Source organism: Azolla caroliniana, unplaced genomic scaffold, assembly GCF_043228905.1.
Source record: "Azolla caroliniana isolate FFs.n. ecotype wild unplaced genomic scaffold, voAzoCaro1.0.p SCAF_1, whole genome shotgun sequence".
Lineage (NCBI taxonomy): Eukaryota > Viridiplantae > Streptophyta > Polypodiopsida > Salviniales > Salviniaceae > Azolla > Azolla caroliniana.
In genome coordinates, this window is record NW_028230436.1 from 3,917,521 (window position 1) to 3,940,585 (window position 23,065).

At 36.5% G+C, this 23,065-nt stretch overlaps 2 protein-coding genes across 2 annotated transcripts; one reads left to right on the top strand and one right to left on the bottom strand.

The window, feature by feature from the left end:
- Positions 1 to 569: 569 nt before the first annotated feature.
- On the bottom strand, positions 570 to 4,920 carry LOC147868426 (pentatricopeptide repeat-containing protein At4g08210-like). The gene is made up of 5 exons (XM_087339546.1): positions 4,886 to 4,920; positions 4,707 to 4,779; positions 3,659 to 3,754; positions 3,239 to 3,521; positions 570 to 3,193 (listed from the first exon to the last, which is right to left on the bottom strand). The coding sequence occupies exons 1-5, from the start codon at positions 4,918 to 4,920 to the stop codon at positions 570 to 572; spliced, it is 3,111 nt and encodes a 1,036-aa protein (XP_087195672.1).
- A 759-nt stretch (positions 4,921 to 5,679) lies between these two features.
- PIR121 (transcription activator) lies at positions 5,680 to 22,993 on the top strand. Its single transcript, XM_087319084.1, has 31 exons — positions 5,680 to 5,841; positions 6,947 to 7,019; positions 7,157 to 7,221; positions 7,305 to 7,382; positions 7,587 to 7,706; positions 7,778 to 7,848; positions 8,025 to 8,117; positions 9,037 to 9,106; positions 9,188 to 9,252; positions 9,342 to 9,537; positions 9,819 to 9,970; positions 10,146 to 10,239; positions 13,459 to 13,671; positions 13,800 to 14,011; positions 14,574 to 14,715; positions 14,810 to 14,978; positions 15,062 to 15,138; positions 15,309 to 15,479; positions 16,227 to 16,303; positions 16,387 to 16,489; positions 16,576 to 16,695; positions 16,785 to 16,928; positions 17,846 to 17,995; positions 18,877 to 19,017; positions 19,089 to 19,176; positions 19,275 to 19,402; positions 19,485 to 19,695; positions 20,396 to 20,568; positions 21,907 to 22,110; positions 22,195 to 22,381; positions 22,514 to 22,993. Exons 1-31 carry the CDS (start codon positions 5,788 to 5,790, stop codon positions 22,540 to 22,542), a joined length of 3,870 nt encoding a protein of 1,289 aa, XP_087175210.1. The 5' UTR covers positions 5,680 to 5,787; the 3' UTR covers positions 22,543 to 22,993.
- The last annotated feature ends 72 nt before the right edge of the window (positions 22,994 to 23,065 follow it).

Here is a 23,065-nt window from a genome sequence, read left to right on the forward strand (position 1 = left end):
CGTATAGTGAATGTCTCGGAAGTAAATCATGTACAGGGCTACCATCAAAGGAGAGAGGACAAAGCATCTGAAATACATGATCACGTTCGCAAAGCAGGCACCATTTGATAGAAAGTGGTAATATCAGTGCCACTAACCAGATGGGTGGTGAAGAGGATAGCTAGATAAAACTTTATGTGTGATTTTACCCTTGGAACCCTTAGTAATAGCCCTTGTTTGTTGCAATGAATCATTTACTGTCAAATCAGCTCCAAGATCCTTTTGGAAGGCTTCTTCCCATATCTTGTGAACCCAACCTTAAAAATGGTCAGTTAGCAGTTAATCCATTATCACGAGGAAAGGATAATCACTATAGTACATGGCATATGATTTGTTCAGCAAACAATGAACCAAATTCAGGGAAATTGGGTTGTCGTCTCAGCGACAACATTTTGTGTAAACGCTAGAAATTAACTGTTCCTAAGCAAGGATAAACCGAAATAATTATTAGTGACTGCATCTATTGCCCAACTTGTTGCTATTTCTTGTTACTCTTGCCCTCATTAAGTATCCACACACTTCCAATTTGTTCACACATTTCCTACATGTGCATAGATGTTAGACATGCAAACATAAGTTGCAGTGTGATTCTCATATGATAGAATTGTATGCTCAAAGACACATCTTCCAAGTTCCAGATTTCCTTGCTTTTGACAAGCCCCCAAGACAGTCTGATATGCTGCATCATCAGGAATCAATGGCATCTCCTTAATCATCATCACTGCCTTCTCTATATGTCCTGCACGGCCAAGGAGATCAATCATACATGTATAATGTTCAAGAATCGGCATACAACCATAACATGTGCTGATGGCTTCAAAAACTATTTTCCCTATATCAACTAAGCCCGTATGGTTGCATGCGTTAAGCACATTAATAAATGTTACTGAATCTGGGTTTACATTTTGACTAATCATTTCATTAAAGAAACATAAAACCTTTTCTCCATATCCCAGTTGTGTATACCCTGTAATGAGCGCATTCCAAGAAACAATCTCTCGACATGGCAGGTTGCTAAAAACTTTCTGAGATTCAAGAAGCAAGCCTAACTTTGAATAAGTGTCCACTAAGATATTGCCAAGTAGAGGTTCTTTCTCTGATCCATATTTCACAAGTAGTGCATGCATTTCTCTGCTTTTTAAAACCGCTCCTACATTTCCGCAAGCTTTCAAGCTGGCAGCAGCTGTGATAGCATTCGGTGGAACACCTTCCAGTTGCATCTGTATGAAACTCCTGAAAGCCTTCTCACTATGACCACATTCAACATATCCTGCAATTAAAGCTGTCCAAGAAACAACATCACGATCGATAAGCTTATTGAATACTTCTTGGGCTTCTAGAAGTAGACCACATTTAGCATACATATCAACTAAGGTGTTTCCAACGATTGATTCTCTTTCCAACCCTTGCCTGGTTACGTTCTCATGGATCTCTAGTCCCTTACTTATGTTTCTTACGCTTCCACAAGCTTTTAGAGCAGAAATAATGGTAGCTGCATCAAAAGTAATACCGTCCTTCTGCATTTGTTTAAAGCAATTCAGTGCTTCATCACATTGACCATCTTCAATATATCCTAAAATCAAAGCATTCCATGAAACAGCTGTGCAATATGGAAGTTTCTCAAAAATGTTCTTTGCTTCTATTAATAACCCACATTTTGCATACATATCAACCAGTGTGCTGCCTGAAATGATCTCATGTTCCAAACCTAATATAAGAATAGTATGATGTATTTCTTGTCCAGGAATTGCAACTCCAGCAATACCACATACTTTCAAGCTATATGTCAGTGTGATTGCATCCGTTGAAACACCTTCTTTTTGCATCTGCTGTAAGCAATTGAGCACTTTCTCAAAATCTCCATATTCCATATATCCAGCAATTAATGTGTTCCATGAGACTAAATCTCGACCTTCAAGCCTGTCAAAAACTTCTTCAGCTGTTTGCAAAGAACCATGCTTCACATACATATAAATCAACGTGTTTCCTATTAAAATCTCATTTTCTAGCCTTTTCTTCACAATTTCAGCATAAATGCACTGACCCTCATCTGGTCTGCCTAAGTCAGCACAAGCTTTTAGGCTGTGTGAATATGTCAGAGCATTCTGAAGGATTCCTTTGTTTTGCATCTGTTCAAAATAATACAGCGCCTCCTCGGCATATCCATGGTCTATATAGCCTCTTATGAGTGCATTCCATGAGACGATGTCTGAGACCATAAGCGTGCTAAATGTTTTCTGTGCAGTTGCCAGGCAACCACATTTAGCATACATATCAATCAAGGTGCTTCCTATAAGATGATCTTTTTCAAACCCTTTCTTCACAACCTCCGTATGCACTTCTTGGCCATAGCTTATGGATCCTGCAGTGCCACATGATCTCAAGCAGCAAATATAAGTAACGATGGATGGAGAGATACCAGCATGTTGCATTTTATTGTAACAATACAGCACCTCATCACAATTGTGAAATTCAGTATAGCCAGTGAGTAATGCATTCCAAGAGACTACAGATCGAGCTGAAACACGGTCAAACACTACTTGAGCAATTTCAAGTAATCCAAATTTTGCATACATGTCAATTAGCATGTTACTGATTACAAGATCATGTTCCAAACCCTGTTTGCAGATACTGCTGTGCACTTCTTGTCCTTTTTCTACTGCTCGAATACTTCCACATGTTTTCAAGACACAAACAAATGCCACGGCGTTCAGAGATATACCTTCCAAATGCATACGTGAGTGCCATATAAGAGCATCCTCCCCACACCCATTTTCAGCATATCCTGAAATCATTGTTGTCCAAGAGACTATATTCTGTAATGGAAGTCTTTTGAACACATTGAGTGCCTCTGCGAGAAAGCCACATTTCATATACATATTCAGCAAGGCAGTTCCAACAATCACATTACTTTCAAGTAACCCTTTCTTTGTTATCTCCACATCCATTTCTTGGCCTTTGCTAACAACCAATGCATGTCCACATACTTTCAAGATGCAAACCAGAGCTAAAGGATCAAGAAAGATACCCTGATCTTGCATTAGCTGAACATAATTCAATGCTTCTTTATCTTGGCCATTCTCTACATATCCTCTAATGAGTGAAGTCCAAAGCACCACATTTGGAAGCCTAAACTTATCAAAAACCTCTTGTGCTTTTGCAAGGAAACCACATTTGGCATACATATCAATCAAAGAACCTCCAATACAAACATCTAAATCAAACAAGCCTTTTTCATTGATATCATTGTGAAGCTCTATACCTGTCTCAAGATCTTGCAACATAGTGCAAGCCTTGAGCAAAGACACATAAGGTGGACTAAAATAATCCTTATGCTTCTTTTTCTTGTAAAAAGAGAGAGCATTCTTTGGCTTCTCACATTGAACAAACTCAATGATGGTAGAATTCCATGAAGTTTGATTTGTATCGACTAAAACCTCAGAAACGTTCTGGCAATGGTGAAATCCTGTGGGAGCTTCGATCTTTGATGTAAAGTAATGCATATTTTTGTGAAGAAGAAGAGCATTTTTTCTACTATAAGCATACATTCAACATACAGCATCATTCCTCTTCTTTGCCTTCATTTTCGACTTCGATTCTTTCTGCGATGATGAAATGCCTGAAAAATGTTCAGGTTAATTGCAGAATGTTCTTTGAAAGGTGATGAAAGCATGAAGAATGATATGATTCTGAATCTGATTCTGCACGCCATGTCCTGCAATAATTGTAATGAGCAAACAGTTTGGTTTATCCTAATTCCTAAAATGCCCCTTCATTTCCGTCGAATTCATATGCTTCGGTCGCTTCGATCTTTCAATTTACAGTTGATCGAGGCCCACTATCAATGTTCCAACTCTTAGATAATTACTCCCATGGGGAGATACTTGTATAAAAAATTCAATTGAAAACGACAGAGAGTTACGCACTTCTTCTCATAGTGAGGGGCAACCCACTTCAATTTTCCAATGCATGTCACAAATTACCGAACTATCAACTTTAGGACATGGTATTCTTTCCAATAGGACAACTCATTATCGATTCAATTAGCATGGACACATATTGAATCATAAGTTTCAATCGATCGAAAGCAAAGTGATCTTCGTACAATTTGACATTTAGGATTTAAGGTGATTAGATGCTTCATTTATTGATTGTTCAAATTTATTTGTGTCCTATTATTATGGGAAATTGTTAAAATTCCAAGCTTGGCATTTCAATCATTTTCGTATTATAAATCATTATTTTGCAACATTTACGGGATGTCCAACTCTTGAATACCATTTGATTAGTTGCCTATGCACCCTAAGCTTTAGAGTATAATTTTGCTCATTTAGAGAGGAACCAACAAACATAGCAAACGAAACAAAAAGAAAGGACAATCGTGATTAAGTTTGCATTGCAAGGGAAGTAATAAGAATACCAACTTCCAATATCGATAGTGGACACATATATAATAGTATATGTTTGGGGGCCAACTTTGTTTGATGGTTTAATGAACAAGGAAAAAACATAATAAAATGTCATATACAACGAAAACCTTTTCACAACCATTCCATTTCAAGTGACCCAAGAAACTAATTTCAAGTATGTTTTGAAGGAATTTCTAGTCGGTGTCTAATCATCCTTCCATATTTATATTTCCTTTATGACACAATCAAGCCTGATACCTCTTTTAGCCATATAAACCCTATTCCACATATTTCAAGCATGGTTAGCATGAGTTGCAATCGTAAATTATAACTACATGAAAGTTCATTCAACCGAGATATTTATTTAAAAGGACAAAACACATCGTGTGCAACTCCACAATCACAATTAACATGACATCAAAATTGTTAACAAATACATTTCATTTGATTTCATTTCAATAGAGAACTCCATAGTAATTCTCTATCGATATCTCATAAACTATAGCTAGCACTAGCACAATCTTGTGATAAAACCGATTTTGAATTTGTAGCTTCAATAAGAAATTAGTCGAAGTACATGGAAGGTTTTATTTAGGATTGGTTAATGAAAACCCATTGTGACCATGGGAGATTAATCGAGGTGCAATGTGGGGATATAAGATAATGACATTGTACAAAAATGTAGATTTATCGAACACATTTAACAGAACAAAGTGATGCACACATATTATGAGACAAAACTGGGGAATGATTATGAACAATCATCAGCATTAGTGGTCACATGAAATGATTACATTCGGTGTAAACATCATATCGATGAGGCACACACACTCTCTCTTTCTCAATGCCGTAATTGGTCGCAAACTGACACATTTAATGAAACAAAGTGATGCACACATACTATGAGATGAAACCGTGGACCCATTATGAATGCAAGCGGTCGTGTGAAACGAATATTGTCCGGCATAAATGTCCGATGGATGGGCTCTTTGTCTCTCTCTCTCTCTCTCTCTGTGTCTATGTGGATGCCGTAATCGGCCGTGAATGGAGAGAAAAAATACATGAATTTTCCAGGAAGAAGGGAAGCAAGACACACACAAGCACGCACGCAGCTTTTATTCACTCCAAAATGTCTTTTCTTTTACGTCTCTCTCCTTTTTCAGAATCCAGAAGAACTAACCCTTCACAACTACAATGATTTAATTAACACTTGTTATTAGTACTTAAGTCCTCTCTCTCTCTCTCTCTCTCTCTAGTTTCCGTAGCTCGCTCCCTCGTCTTCAGTAATGGCGATTCGATCCTTCTGAGGTCCTGTCAGAGCTTTTCTTCTTCTGTTCTAATGGCTGTCCCCGTTGAGGAAGCAGTGGCTGCTCTCTCCACATTCTCTCTCGAGGTTCCTTCTTTCATCTTCCTCTTCCTTTTTCCACTGCCACAAAGATCCCCCCCATCACAACAATTCCGTTTTTATTCTATTTTACATTTTTTCTTCATTCTTTCTGAAATCCGAGCAAGAAATGGACTGAAACTGGTTGCATTGTCTCCGTTTAACAGACATGGATGTTCGTTCACTGTAAACTGCGTCTATATTTTCCATATCTGTACATTTATTTATTTATATATAAAAGAATCTACTTTGCAAAAACTTCCACCGGTTTCTGTTGAAAACATGTAATCTGTGTGCCTATAAGCTCTCTCTCTCTCTCTCCCCACTTTCATTCTGTAACAAACTTTCTGCATTGTAACAATTCTTTATGCTACATACATGCTGCTGAATTTAGATGGATTTTCTCTTTAAATGCAACCTAGCTTTGTGCTTTACATGATATTCTTCGAATTACCTTTCTTCTCTTACTGTAATAGGAAATATTCTGCATTACAAGAATTATATTTCTTCTTCCTGTCAAACAAGCAAATTTTCAATATGCATGTTGGAAATGGAATCAAGATAGATGAATTTGATGCTTATGACATGCAAAAAATATGGAATTTGTTGGTAATTTGTCTTTATTGGAAAGCCAGAAGCCATGACTCCTCATGGATTGAAGGTTTCATGACTAATTTATGAAATCTTTCTGTAAATGTATTTGTTTATGATGAAGAAAAATCTCATACGTGTTTCTGAAATTGGTAGAATCTTCGTGACTTGGTTTCTCTTGGTTACAAAGTTTCTAGAATCCATGAACATCATGCTTGCTGCAAAGAAGAGGGCATATGTTTTCATCACGTGATTCCTTTGACCATATTGTCCTACATTGTGATATATCTGTAAACAACAAAGACAAGTATTGCAAGCTGATCAAAAACAACTTTTGTAAATGCAAGAGAATGAATTAAATGGAAATTTATTAGTGACAGGAATCTTCACCAAGTAAAATCTGGTTTCCTATTCTATTGAAATCATACATTTTGATACCGCGTGAAAGTCTACTTCCAAGTTGCAGTGATTTGAAGAAATATTTTATAAAATTTACCATGTTCTCTTAATTTCTGCAATGCAGCATGATCAGTCTGATGTACAAGGGCTGGCATTTATTCTTATGAATGGAAAAAGCTCATCAAAAAGTCCTATAGGTAATTCCTTTTCCATTCTTTCTTTTTTGCCACCATCATCAGCCAATTTTAAGTAATTAGGAGGCAAATATAATGTTTAGAAAGAAATCGTCGTTTGTGCCTGGAATTCTCTAAGCAGATAGAATGATGTTGTCTAGATTATGAGGATGTTCCTGCATATCGACTGTCACTTACCGAGGACACCAAATCCATAAATCAACTGGTTGGAGATGATGCTCCTTTTTTTATCTTAACTTAGAAAATGAATTGCTTGCTTTAAATTAATTGAAAACGTACTTTGTGCAGAATCTACTTATACAGGAAGGCAAAGAGATGGTTGCAGTACTCTATACATACAGAAGTTGTGTGAAGGCTTTACCGCAGGTGTTACATTATATGCATCTATTCAAATATATTTGCAAATCTCAACAACATGAACATTTCTTTTCAGATCTTATGTAGCTGTTATTTCTTTTCACTGTGAGGATTGATCGATCTTTTCATATATCCTATTTTTTCACAGTGCAGGAGGCTTAATTAAGAGTCAGGCTTCGTTAACTTTTTTACTGTGTACTTTTAATGACTCAGCTACCAGATTCCATGAGACAAAGTCAATCCGACCTTTATTTAGAAACTTATCAAGTATTAGACTTGGAGATAAGCCGTCTGCGAGGAATTCAGCAGTGGCAATCATCTGCCTCATCCAAAGTATGGTTTTGATCATTTAGATATCAAATGCGTGAAAGAACAGTGTTAACCATCAGAATTATCAATTACAGCTAGCTGTCGACATGCAACGGTTCTCTCGACCAGAGCGGAGAATTAGTGGTCCTACTGTCACACACATGTGGTTAGTGCCTTTATGTGTATCCTTTGTAGGATGTTAAGAATAATGAAAAAGAACTGTAAGAGAGTCCTAGCTAAGATCTGGGAAGACAGATGCTAATCGGACTTCCCATGTGTCAATCTGTGACGTACGTCAGGTTAAATTTTCTCATTCGTGCATTGTATCTCCTTTTCCGTCAGGTCTATGATCAACTTACTTGATGTGCTACTGCAGCTAGATCATCTGAAGAATGCAAAAGCTAGCATTCCCAATGATTTCTCCTGGTATAAAAGGTTTGTATTTGTTTCTAGAAAAATGATTTTAACGCCAACTTACATTTCAATGGGCAAGGCTAAAAGTAAATCAGTAGTACCTGGTGCCAAGATTTAGGTAGCAAAGTCAGAACAATCATATTTATCATCAAGGGCTAGATTGCATACGATGAAAATGCCAGTTTTCATCTTTGAAGGATTGTTCTGACTAACTCAAAGGCAAAGTGGCTGACAGATTTTGATCACTATGATTATCACTTTGCAAGCTACACCTGTTGCTGTAATAATGCAATATCAGTGGATGTCTGCTATTGATTTCTTCCACTTAATCTCAATGGGTTTGAAGCATGTTTTTTTCCCATCACGGAGCGGAGTACATACAGGTTAGAATATTGAGAATATACAAAGATGGTCTGCCACTTCAAGTGGTTCCTTGTTCAAGTCAATCAATGGCCAAATCATTGGTTTCTGGCTGAGAGTAGATAGTAGCAGTTCTCCTCTAGTCATCTTGACGTACATCTTTGACCTGTTAGAAACCCTAAATCTGCATGTTGCAGCTGTCTAAAGCCGCCCTTCAGTGTTTGTGAGATACAATTGCCTGTTATTTTGTGCAAGGCTTCGAAACGATATTAGTTTATGAAACTTACCTTAGCTTCTGGAAAAGTTGCTTTAACAAAGTAGAAGCTGCCTATATATAGATCAATCTGGGCCAAATAAATCTATAGCTTTGTTGAATTATTTTTTTTGCAGGTTTTTTGAATACCAGTGTCTTGTTACTGTCTTTATTCTTTAATGCCATTTATTAATACTAGTGACCGTGATATAGTATATCTTGTAATTACAGTAAAGCATTCTTTGTGTGCATGCATATGTGTATGGAATCATATTGCAATAGATAATCAGAAATTCATCTATTATTCAAACAATGGTTGCCTTGTAGAACCTTCACGCAGGTAAGTACTCAATGGCAGGATACTGATTCTATGCGGGAGGAATTAGATGATTTGCAGGTTTGACTGCTTCATAATTGAGCAATGTTTTTAATCATTGTCACTTGAATTGTGTCTAAAATTGAGACCACAAGTTTTCAGATATTCTTGAGCACAAGATGGGCAATTTTATCGAATATACAGGTGGAGCTGTTTCGAGTCAGCAAGTATCCATACGTTATAAGTTTCCATATAAATATCAAAATAACTTACTTTATTGTGTTTTTCCTTTATTCATGAATTTGATTTGTCTCAGTGTCGAGGATATTCTTCAAGTACTCATCCTTTTCTGTGTGGAATCTTTGGAGTCAGATGCCATTTTATTGTATTCAGAGCGACATGCACTTTTAAGGGTGCTGCCTGTTCTTGTAGTTCTTGCCATGTCAACTGAAAAAGATGGTGATGCTATTTTCAAGAAGATCAAAGTCGTACGACTATTAAACATCTTCAAGGTGATTTACTTTCTAAGCTATACGTTACTCGAGAGTATGGAATGCCTTTATTTGTATCCTTTGCCAAATTCTTGAAGAATGAGTAGCTCAGGAAGTTCTACTCCATATATGTTTATTTTTGTTTGTTCTCCAAGCTGAGGCAATATTTCCAGATTTTATTTCTCATTGAGTTTCATAGGTCATTTTCGCCTCCTAAGAGCTTCTATTAAATATCTGTCGTTTTTCTATACATCTCCATGTGGAACAAGTAAGCTGGGATAACCTTTTATGGAATTCTGCAGAAGGATCCTGTTGTACCTGCCTTCCCAGATCTTCATCTTGCTCCAGCTAGCATGCTTAAGGAACTTTCAACATATTTCCAGAAGTTTTCAGTTCAAAGTCGGCTAATATCTCTTCCGTCTCCCCATGAAGTAGCTCCACGTGAAGCAGCAGAATATCCAATCAATGAAATGTTCTAAATACACATGTTTTATTAGCTTTTAACAATGATTTATAAAATAGCTTTTGTTAGCTTTTAACTGGTAGTTGGCACAGATTTATAAAGTAGTATTAGTAAGATTTTATATCATTATTGTACTGATCCAATTTTGGAAACTTAACATGCTTACGTATCAGAGACATTACTGTATAATTAATCAAATTGCAGCTATCAGGCTGGAGCATGATGAGTTTGTTCTAAGATTTTCCTCTGCCATGAATCAGGTATCAATAATTTATTGACATGTGAAAGACTGCTGTTTTATTTTCTTCTTGTACTGCCTTCGTTAAAAATCAACCAAATGACTGACTATTTATTGAGTTGATATTGGTAATGAGATGTCATTTCCCTCTTACATTGTGTTGACGTGGAACCACTGGACTTCCTAACGGGGTTGGAGTTGGAAATGTGGAATGAGCCTCTGATTTAGATAGACGTTAAATATATAGTTAGACAATTATTAAGCAGATCAACAAGCCGAAAATCAAGAGATGATCCTTGATTACAGTACAACATATTACTTATGAAGATGATGAGACAAATTTGACACAAGATTAAGTAGATAACACTTTGTTTATGTTATAGTCAAGAGGATTACAATTACGGATGTGATTTAACACCGTACATCTTAGTGGAACCTTGGCACCTTTCCCTATTTTAGGACCTATTTTAGCGTAAATTTAGGATCTTTACACTGAAATAGGCATAAAATAGGGGCATAGCCTTCCCTAGAGCATGTGGGCTTAAAGTCATGTATGTTTCAGAACACATATGGTTGGAGCATGTGGTCTTCAAAGCACATCTGGTTGGAGAAAGTGGGTTTCAAATCATGTGGGCTTCAGAGCGTAAGTGCTTCATCCCCTAGTCATGTGGTGAAAAGGAAAGCACGTAGGTGAAGGTGTGGAATCCTTAAGCACTTGGGAGCTTGAGGGTAGGGAAGAAAGAGCATAAAGCTTTCCATGGAAGAATGAATTTGCCAGTTGTGGCGCATGGGAGTTTGAAGGAAGGGAAGAGTGTAAAGCTCTCTATGGATGAACAAATTTGGCAATTGTGTATTTCAGAAAGTCAAACCGAATGCGGTTGAGTTAGTCAAGGAGATATGGTTGATGCTTTTGCATACTCTAAGAGGTCAATATGAGGCAATAATTGGTGAGCTTGATGTTGTGTATTGTAAGCAACAACATTTTAGAGATGTGGAAAAAGGCAGAGGTCTTCGCCTCTTTTGGGAGAATAAAGTGGAGATATGCTCCACCAAGGTGGCTTTTTCTGCCCCTCGTCTTGGAAGGACCCCAATTTTAGATGTCTAAATGCAGTTGCTAAGGTCGATATGTGAGGGCTTTTGCTATTGGACATGTTGGTTGAGGAGGGTATGATGGTTATATTTTCCTGTATGAGTTCTTTGTAGCCTTTGGGCATCTTTCCATTAATACCTAGGTGAATCTTTAATATATATATTTTTTGCCAATTATGCCATTGGGAGGATCAAGTTGGAAGAATGCTATGTTTGCCATTGTGCTGTTTTTTTATGAAATAAGAGTGAGATTCCATTGTCTCTTCAAACAAGTTTTTGGGCCACTATGCGAGGTGATGGAATACAAAGACCAATGATGCTTGGGATTGTTCTGGTTAGAATTCAAGAGACATAGAGAGAAGTTGAAGGACAACAACACAACCGCAACAACTCATCAATAAAGAACCTCAATACTTTCTTTAGTTCCATCTCTCATTCTCATGCTACAAGTCAATCAAGGGCTATACAATTGGCATCTCGTTCAGGTTACTTGAAAGTGGTCATTATTGTTAGCTATAATCAATGATCAACCCCAAGTTGTAAATCTATCCCCATATGTACTCTTAGAGTGCACATTTTATGATAGTGACCCAAATGAGGAGTAGCTATTGTGCAATTCGACCATATGGGTTGATAAGGTGTCAATCTAGGAAACCATAGATGCGTAGGACACAATGTATTTAGGAAAGAGTGAAGTAGGCTAATAGGATTGGCTAATCAAGTCAACTAGAAGAATATTTTGTGGGCAAGTTACTATGTACTTAGTCTTGAAGTATGTGCCGTTGACTTTAAGTACTATCTAGCACTAGCTTGTATCTAGGGACAGAAAAGGCAAGTCAGTTGACAGAAAAGGAATATCTCCACTACTATCAATTGACATGCACATTTAATGCTAATCTCAGACCAAATAGAGAATATAATCCACTCTCTTACGCAGTGGTGTGAGGATCATCAGTCCCCACTAATTTTGTAGTGAGCTGGTTCAGATCCCATATAAGCTCTAAGGTGTGAGCGCATGGGTGAACTACCATTGTGAGCTACTCTCATATGTAATAGAAGTTTTGTTTTCATATATCCATCTCTGTGATTGTAACTCTTTATACCTATCTAATCGATTCTCAATATTTCTAACAATTATCACTTGGAATTGGCATCATTTGTCACCCATGTGATTGTAAATAAAGGATGACAGATCGGGTAATAGCAACGTGTCCTGCACATTGTTATTATCCCATCTACTCTAACCACTGATTGAAAATAAATGCCATTATTACTTGGAACCAAAATTTGCTTCCCTCGCTTCGGAGATCTCCCCATGTCAGAGATTTTTTGAAGGTGGAAGTTTCAATCTAACTAACATCAGAATCTTAAGTGCTTAGATGTCTAGGTTCTTTAGCACCCTATGTTCAATTTCCCCTTGGACGTGGGATATTTTCCCTTTCCCCTTTTTCCCTAATATAGAGATTCTACTCTAACCACTGATTGAAAATAAATGCCATTATTACTTGGAACCAAAATTTGCTTCCCTCGCTTTGGAGATCTCCCCATGTCAGAGATTTTTTGAAGGTGGAAGTTTCAATCTAACTAACATCAGAATTTTAAGTGCTTAGATGTCTAGGTTCTTTAGCACCCTATGTTCAATTTCCCCTTGGACGTGGGATATTTTCCCTTTCCCCTTTTTCCCTAATATAGAGATTCTGATTGGTATTCTTGTTGTCTTTGTACAACTGTATATTCAGTTTGTTCAGTAAGTAAATGAGTCTGTTTTAAGTTTCTGACAATAAACATTGTGCACTATAAGTTAAAATAATACAATACTGGGTAATGTTGGTAATGCTTGAAAATATTAAACCTTTGATGTGGAGATCCGACATTACGCCCCACATAGAGAGAGGCTCCTAGTCTAATATTATATTTGTAATTGATTTACGAGCAAGAGAATTTATCGCAAGATGTATTTGAAGCTTGAAGCTAGACAACGCTTGCTGATAATACAACTAGCTATATGTTTTTCCTACATGTGAACGTCACCGTGGATGAATCTTTGGATCTTTGATGGTCACATATATCTGTCTTCTGTATTTTTTAATCGACTTTTTGATGTAATGTCTGTCTAACCATTTTTATGTTTTCTTCATATAAACTGTTTCAGCTGCAATTGTTGAAGCTTGCAACCATTGTTGACGATATTGTTAGCAAGGAGATAAAGGATAATATGTATGATAGGATTGTTGAGGGATTCCAACTTCTGAACAGATGGACAAGTTGTATATGGGAGCAGTGCGCGTGGAAGTTTTCGAGACCCTGCAAAGATGCATCACCTATTGATGAGGATCAATCCCTGACAGTCTCAGATTATGAAAAGGTATGAGATTCCTCTTGATATGGATTCATGATGTCTCTTTCTCAATCCCTTGATTTGGAAGGCTACCTGTCAAGCAGGCGTTTCACAGACATGAAAATATCTTTCATAATGAATTTCTTTTTTAGTAGGTAGTACGATGTAACTATAGTCAAGAAGAACGCAGGGCGATGGTGGAACTTACAAGCTACATCAAAGGAATTGCAAGTATGATGGAGAAAGTGGACACATTAGTGACAGATAGTGTCTGGGAATCAATTCATTCTCAAGTTCAAGAGTTTGTGCAAAATAGGCTATCTGCCATGCAAAAGACATCCTTCAGAAAGAAGAAAGATCTTACACGGTATGATGCCACTAATGCTATGTTTATCACCACTTTTACTGAAGATACATATTCTGCTCCAAGATTCTACAAAATGATATAGTTTAGATAGCATAGCATAGTCTATAGCGAATTAGTTCCAGGATGTGTAGTAACCATGTGTGTCAGAAACTACGAAACAAAGTTTCAGTCTGGAAAAGAAATGGGGAAACATGAAACATTAATGTATACAAATAAATACTCAAGTTTCAAAAGAACAAAAAAGTATATTGAAGTGTGTGGGTGGCATATATGCACGTATGTGAGAGAACAGAATGACAATGTCTCCCCAAATGAAACCATGTTCGCATTTTAAATAGTCTGTTACTATTATATCTCTTGAGAGATAAATGAATCAGTGCATGCTAAAGGAGGATCTTGGGGCTTTAGGGTGATACTTATATATTCTTGAATGGATATGAAATTGTCTAGAAGATGCCTTGGATGGAGAAATTTTGTTCATGGCATGAGAAATATGGTTTATGTTTTTTTAGCATGGTTATTTTGTACTCTATAATTTTGTATTAAACGAATTGACTTGCAGGATAATTGCGGATATGCAGACAATTGCAGCTGATTTAATGGGCAATGCAACAAACCTAGACACAGATCAGTTAAAACGAAGGCATGGAGAAGATAATACAATCTTCTTTCATCCCCGACCTGTTGCTCCAACAGCTGCCCAGGTCCTATTCTGTTTTCTTAGGGCAGTTTAAACAACAAATTTGTTATCTTGTTTGGGTGAAAACATATACTGAATGATTGTTCTTGTTGATACAGCTACATTGCTTGCAGTTTCTTATACACGAACTAATCTCAGGAAGTGTTCCGAAGAAAGCAGGGGGTTTTTTTGGAAGTAGTGATCCTGAAGTACCACAACATGATCTCCGATACTTAGAGAGTTTCCTGAATAAGCTAGCATTTTTCCCTCATATATTGGATTATAGAAGTAGGTTTTTTATTCCTATTCTGGTAGAAAAATGCTAATAATGATTGGTATACTCACATTTGATGTTTATTAAATCTCTGCAGTTACACTAGCACACGTTACTGACCTTGGCTTCTTATGGTTCCGAGAGTTCTATCTGGAAACATCACGTGTAATTCAGGTATAATGTTCTTTCTGCTGTTTTTCTCTTATGATATGACTCACATTCAATTCAATTTTCTTTTGAATAATGTAACTAGTCTGAAAATACAATTTTAATGGATGATTGGTTACTAGGACAGTCTTTATTCTTCTTAGGAATAAAGTAATACATCTTCTTTTTCATCACAGTTTCCTATAGAATGCTCGCTTCCTTGGATGCTTGTGGACCATGTGATTGAATCTCGGGATACCGGGCTTTTGGAGTCAGTTCTTCTCCCATTTGACATTTACAATGATTCTGCTGAATATGCGTTGCATGTACTGAAGCAACGGTTTTTGTATGATGAGATTGAAGCAGAGGTAAGAATTAACAGCATTCAGCTCTTCTAGTTTGTTAGGAGTCATTTTATCTAAATATTCATAACTTCAATTGCAAAAGATGAAACCAACCATTCTAAAGTCTTACAATATCTTATACTAGCTTGTTGGAAATCCCACTGTAGCTTTCTAATTACCACTATTGATGCAGACTGCAACTCTCTTGCACTGCTACTCTTTTCTCACAATCACAAATATGGTACTGGAAATTTTCTAGTAATTACACGTTATAACCCTTGGTGATAACTTATGTGAACCATTGGAGCTCGGTTAGAGCCTGAATGGTAAATTGTAATGTATTCCCAAAGAAATGCAGGGTAGTGGGTACGGTGGCTGACTATGGCTTTGTTGGGCGTGGGGAGGTCAGATATATTATCAGAACAGTTTTGGGGAGGGGGGGGATCAACTTTATACATCAGTATTCCAGCTCATTTGTCAGCACATGGTTGTTTCTTTTGTAAAACTAGCCAAAGTGGCCCTTTTTATACGTTTGGCATGCACATATTTGTGGAGCTTACTAGTGCTAGATGTTTGTATGCTCTATGTAGTATGAATATGATTCTAGTTTCAGAAGCATCTTTCCAGAAAGAGAGAAAATCTGAATAATGGATATGATTTCCAGTACATGTTTTTTCTGCGTCTTTAATAATTAAATTGATATGTATTTTGTCATCCAAAATAATTTTGCAAACTCTGTTATAATTATCTAATGTCAATGCATGATTTCAGGTGGATCTGTGTTTTGATCAACTCGTATTTAAAATAACTGAGCACATGTTTTCACACTACAAAAGTTTTGCTGCAAGGTATATATGTCTACTGCATGATTTGAGTTTGAGAATGGGATTGTGAGGTTCTCTCAGTGAATACTCTCTCTCTCCATCTGCAGTAAAATGCTTGATAGTCTGTTTCTATCTGCAACTGAAAACTCTGAGAGGTTTCTAGTACTACCAAAACGATATGAGGCACTCTTCAGATTGAGGAGGGTGAAGGTTTGTCTCTCTAAGCTAAGTCAAAGTATGCTAATGGTCAATATCCATACCTTCAAGACTAAAGTTATTTTCATTTATTTCTGCAGCTTCTAGGACGGAATATAGACTTGGCATATCTGATTGGCCAGAGAATGAACAAGATATTCAGGGAGAATCTTGATTTCATCCTTGAACGATTTGAATCACATGACATATGTTCCGTTGTTGTAAGCATTTAGAAAACTATTTTTTTATTGCATGATGTGTACCTGGATCTATGAAGTCTGACACTTCATGATATTTTCATTTAACATAGGAACTTTATCAGCTCATTGAAGTTTTACGATCGACACACCATCTTCTAGCCAAGTCTTTAAGTTTGGACTCTTTCAAGATGATGCTAGAGGAGGTGACAGAAAGTATCTCACTGGTTTCCTTTTCTGGAAGAATTTCTTCCCAGGTGCTCAATTTTTCCTGTTTGCATTTGGAAGCACTTTCTTGGGTCAGAACACATTCTTTGTTTTATCTCGTAAGATTTCATATGGAGATATAATTTATGTTAACAAATTTATCATTGTGTATCATGGAACTCTGTATTGGTTCTCATGAGACCTATGTAGCTACTGCCATCAACATATTCACTGAGGACATGGTGGAAGAACACATGTAGAGAAATGGTAGAAGTCAGGGAGCCCATTTTATAATCATTTTCAAAGAGTTTTTGATGTAAAGAGAAAACTAACAACATAAGGAACTCACCAAATTTATGTCTATCTTCAAACCAATCTGTTAGAGACATAGATTTAAAACAGAACCAATTTGCTGAGGTTTCTGATGGATAAATCACAAGAAGTCTGACAGTAAGAACTGCTTCTTTAAAAACATGAATTCTTATGTATGTTTTTCTGTTGTAGATTAAGATTAACAGTCTGTTTTTGTGGTTTACATTGTAGGCTGAGCTGGTGTATGGAAGATGTCTTTGAGTACTTTGACGATTTCAAGAATTTTTATTTAATAGTATTTCTTACATTAGCACTTTGCAGATGATCCATACTAGATCGGTTTATCCATTAGAAAACTTAACAAGTTGGCTCTGCTTTGAAGCATGAGTTCTTATGTATGTTTTTCTACTGTAGATTAAGCTTTACAGTTTGGCATTGGGGTTTACGCTGTAGATTGAGGTCGTGTACGGAAGAGTTCAAACATTTTTATTTAATAATATTTCTTATATTAGCACTTTGCAGATTATCTTCACTAGACTTGTGGATACAGAATTTTTTCTCATATAATGGTTTATATAGTAAATGTTTGGGGTAAATTATAACAAGAGGTTATGTAGATGGTGATTAACTTATTTGTATCTGTGGAGATATGTAGGTTTATGCTGAGCTTCAAACTGACATGCTTCAGAATTTTATATTATGCAATACAACTCAACGTTTTATACGATCCCCCAAGAGCTGTCAAAAGCATGTTTCTAGACTTGCAGCACCACATGGGAAATTGAGTTTTTTGTGTGGAACTCATGTAAGTCAATTTAAGTTTGGATTTGTACTTTGTTGTCAGAAACCTTAATACTGCATATGCTTTATCAATAATGATGAATTCTTGAAGTCTATGATTCTATGCCATGATTTGTAAACATACTCAACTCAACCTTGAGTGGAGGAGGGCAGCACACTGAAAGGATATATATTGTTATGCATGGAAATCCTTTTAGGAAACGGAACACTGCTTTTAACCTTGAATAATCCAATCAAACATGTTACATGTAATACAACTTGAGAAACCATTCCTGCGCTAGGTAATGACTAAACATGTTACATGTTGCATGGAGTATCTGAAACCATTCCTTTGCATCTGCACAAAACAAGAAAACTATCCCTGGGCTAGATAATGACTAACCATGATTTCCCTGTAGTGACTAGGTATTATATCCTATCTGGCTACTAGGGAAGCCCTCACGTATATTTCTATTAAAGATTTGTGCAATATGCAGGTCCAAGGTATCTCATCGCCTTTATTGAATAGAGCTAGGTGTAGTGCACCATCCGCCATATTGGAATAGTCTGCGTTACTTCCTATTTATGGAAGTTATTTGAATGATTTATGTGTAGTATGCATCAGTAATAGGTCATATCGACCAAACATAATTGTGGGAATTAGTTTTTAATCTCTTAATAGTCATTTCAAGTTGAACATGCTGCTTGTGCTTAAGTATGATATGCATGCAGCACATAGAACCATGTGGAAAGGTATAAACTACATGTCATCCATGGGTTTTATCCTGCATGATTGCTACTACGTGGATTTACATGTGGTAATTACTTCGATCAATTTGTTATTTGTAGTCAGGGTTTAGTTGGCCTTACGCTGGTAAATATCTTTCTTTTTGCCGTTGATTACAGGACTTGAACGTTGCATATGCAGCCTTGTCGCAGCTGTATAGTAAATTTTTTGGATTACCACATTTATTTGCAATTGTCAAGCTGCTTGGTTCGTCTCTCCCATGGCTGATTCGCTCAGTTTTAGATCTTCTTTCTCAAAAGGTAAGACATTATGCTGTGAATGTTTTCAGATCACTCAACACACTAACTTGAGGCTGCTTTATGCTACATAGATTATGTCTTTGGAACCCAAAGTTACAGAACTTCGTGGAGAATTGCCAAAGGCCATACAAATTCCTCCATATGATGGTGGAATAGCAGGTGACTTGGAAGCAGCTGTTTTTTTTGTGGTTTTCATGTGTCATAGGAGGGAAAAAGTTTAAACATAATTCTAACTTCTAATAATGCGTCTTTTTTAGGATGCTTGATGAGCTTGCATGAACAGCTCCAGTGGGCAACAAACTATGAAAGCAGGGGTGAAATATTGCAAATTTTGAAAGAAATTGGAAGCCTTATTTTTTTCATGAATCTTCTTGATACAGCTGTGGTATGGAAATTTAACGGATAAATATTCGATGATGCTTGTATTTACTTTCGCTTCTAAATGCGCTTTCTTTCCGCAATTGCAGCAACAAGTAGAAACTCAAGACTTTATGCAAGCAGCCCCATTTTTGGGTCTAGTTCCTGGTTATGATGGCCAGGTGCAGAGAATCCTTTCAAGTGATGGAAGCAGCCCTTTTGTGAATTTGTTCCAACGGGCAACAACTGCCGTTTTGGCTCATCCTGGCTGTCTGGATTCATCACCATTTGTTGCACTCTGTAAACAATCTGAAGCTGCAGGTGCTCTTTCCGTTTTTCCGAAGGAAAATATCCATTGTCTAGTTAAGAATAGAGAATGAAATAACTGAAACTTATCTTGTAATCAAATATGTTCTCTAATACTGATGCAATAACACTAACGAGCTTCTCAAATACTCATTTTCTGGAGTACTTGAGGACTTATTTTTCTGGTTGTCCATCTCTTTGAAGTTTGTATGCATGACAAATGAGCTGCAATTCCTGAAACCTGTACAATTAGTTATGTACTATTAGCCAAGTCTGATAAAAACATATCTACCCAAACACATAGCATTCTAACATCAGGTCTGTTGATATCAGTATGCGATATATAGTAATAGCACTTCATAGAGAGGCTATCTTAGATCAGATCCTGAAACACAAGTGTAGTGCTGCAACAGACTGATTCCTACACTAGTTTCACAAGATAATGTAACTCATTTATAATGGGAAATGTTTTGTTTATCTGCTGTGACAAGAGACATAATTATCAATAGCAAATAATTAAATTACATTTTCTTTAACAATCATACTAAATTTGTGATTTTTTATCCATTTCATTTAACATTCAATGTTCAGAATACGGTTTGTGGTCTGTTTTGTGCTAAGATATGGTTTAACTAATAATTTGACAACTTCTATCTTTGCAATTTCTGTATGGATATCTTCATGAATTGACATCATGTGAGAATTATCCTGTTAGATAATCTTGCTATGAGGAAAGCAGAATCTGGTAGCATTTTGGAGTATACTCTTGAATTTCTTACAAGGACATTGGATACCGTACGTGCCAGATGGAACTCGGCATCGAAGACAGGACTTATCGAAATTACATCATCAAAGGAATTCCATCGTATCTACAGTGGCGTACAATTTGTAAGTCTATATATTATGCTGGTTGTTAAGATAATGTGACATAAAAAACATGCAGCAAGGAAAATTCTGCATGATAAAATGTTGTTTAGTGCACAAGGTTTAATCTTCTGGAGACCACAATATGGAGTCAGATGTTTTCAGTCGCTAAACATTAGACCATTGCAATCTAGAAAAAATTGAAGCTACTAAAGTCTAGCGATATTGCCTAAATGACCATCAAAACAGCATCTTGAAATTCTCGTCTTATCGAAACCTCTCTTTTTTCCCAAGAAAAGAAAGAAAATATAAGACCATAATGGCTACACCTGAGATTTCCAGTAAATGAATTTGTACATTAGTTTCCTGGGAATCCATTCAATAAGTTGGAAAATGGATATTTCCACCTGAAATGATTGTTGTTCTCGATCTTTTATTTTCATAACAGCCAAATAGGTATCCTATTTGGCCTTTTTTTTTGTGAGGAAGAAAATAACATAATCAGCCAAGTTTGAAGCAAATGTACTCAAGCCTGGCACTTCGTCGCCAAAAATGCTGGTAGGACATGGATATAATCATATAGGTGCTGCTGAAATGCAAGAATACTTCATTACATTGGATAATGAAAGTACATGAATCAGCCCAGTATGAGTCCCTCTATTTACACACATCACAAGATGGATTCATTATAGGGATGAAAATAACATCTAGTGTGATAGGGCAGTGCAAAACTTCAAATCAGTTAGACATTGAGATAGATGCAAACCTATGGAAGAGTGGATTTACTAAATGTGCCATTGGGATAGGAATCAGAGGAAGAGGAACAATATATTGTTTTATGAAATAAGGAGATTCTACTCTTGGGACTATTCTTGCTAGAAAGTAAGAGATATAGAGAGAAGAAGTTGAAGGTCAACAATACAACCAATAGCTCATCAACAAAGAACAATTTGTTGTGCAAGTAGGCCAAATCAATCTAAACCATGACAACTTCATCACCATTGTTATCAACAAATAAATGCCATTATCACCCAACCCTGATGACGCTTCCCTCTCATCTTGTCTCGTCTTGCTCTGCCTATGTTGGAGATTTTCAATCCATCTAAGCTCAGAATGTTAAGTGGTTAGCGAGTGAGATTCTCTGGTACCTTTGCCAGCTCCACTACTTTAGTTTGTTCTCCTCAAAGATGTGATTCACCTTTAAGATGTAATCTCTCATTTAGTATGATAGGCAACTTTGGCCTCTTAAAAGACATTAATATACTGTTATTTCTTTCTCTTTATGTGTGTTAAACATGTGATCCTCTATATGTTTAATTTCCCCAGTCATATATTTACATTCTAATCAAAGTGATTTATAAGGTTTACTGTGGAGAACCTGTCGAAGATAAAGCTACCAACCAAGAGCGATTTGGTGATTCTGTGTCATGGGGTGGCTGTACAATTATGTACCTGTTGGGGCAACATTTGCGATTTGAGTTGTTAGACTTTGTCTATCATTCTCTGAATGTTGCTGAAGTTGAGATTGTTTCATCTGTCAAACAGACAGCACCTTCGTTCAGTCAGGTATCTTAAATGATGACAAATAATGGAAATTCATACTTCAGTGTGGAAAAATGAAATTGTTAGTTTATCTCTTTTTAATGACAGGATCTGGAGATATTCATTGAGAATGGAAAGAAAGTAAGGAGGCTTAATACTCATGTCTTCTCTATGCTAAAAGCATGTTATCCACTAGAGGATAAGCAAGCATGCATGATAAAACAAAGTGGTACATTCGTTCCAAGGATCAAGTATCCCAATACACCCTCAGCTTTTGAAACACTTCCTGTCAAAGGTATGCTACAATTTATATATACTTCTGTAAGTAGTATTGTGTATACTGTTGAAGAAAACTTTTATGCATCAAGTCTTACTGCCTGTTATTCTAAACAAATCATCCATTTTATCTACCACTCTGATAATGCAGGAGGGAACAAGACTAGGGAAGCCTGTTGAAGATGAAATATATAATTCTCGTTTGGACTGAATAGAAGTCAGTCTGGCATGTGAAGTAGACAGGACTTGAACCTGTGAAGTTTATAAAGACTCATTACATCAATTGTTCCTTCTATGGTTAATACATGTAATAACTGTCGCCTAGTTCATAAAAGAGCTGGAAAGCTAGACTTGGGAGTCCAAGAATGTGAGCTATGTTTTTAAGGATAATGTCAGTAATCAATGAGCTTCATCATTTGCTAAACTAAAAAAAAGGGTTATTCCATTTTACATTTTTGTTAAATTTCCAATCCTTGTAACACCTAGTTAGCTTGAAAGACAAAGTAACTAATTAGTTTTAAGAGTCAAGTCTGATCTCGTTTAGTTGACATCCTTTGACAGTCCGATTGCTGAAGGCTTGTCATGTGTAATCAAGCACAAACTAATTGTCTAATATAGCAAATCTGCATAATATGATTTTTTATTATGTGTAATCAAGCACAAACTAATTGTCTAATATAGCAAATCTGCATAATATGATTTT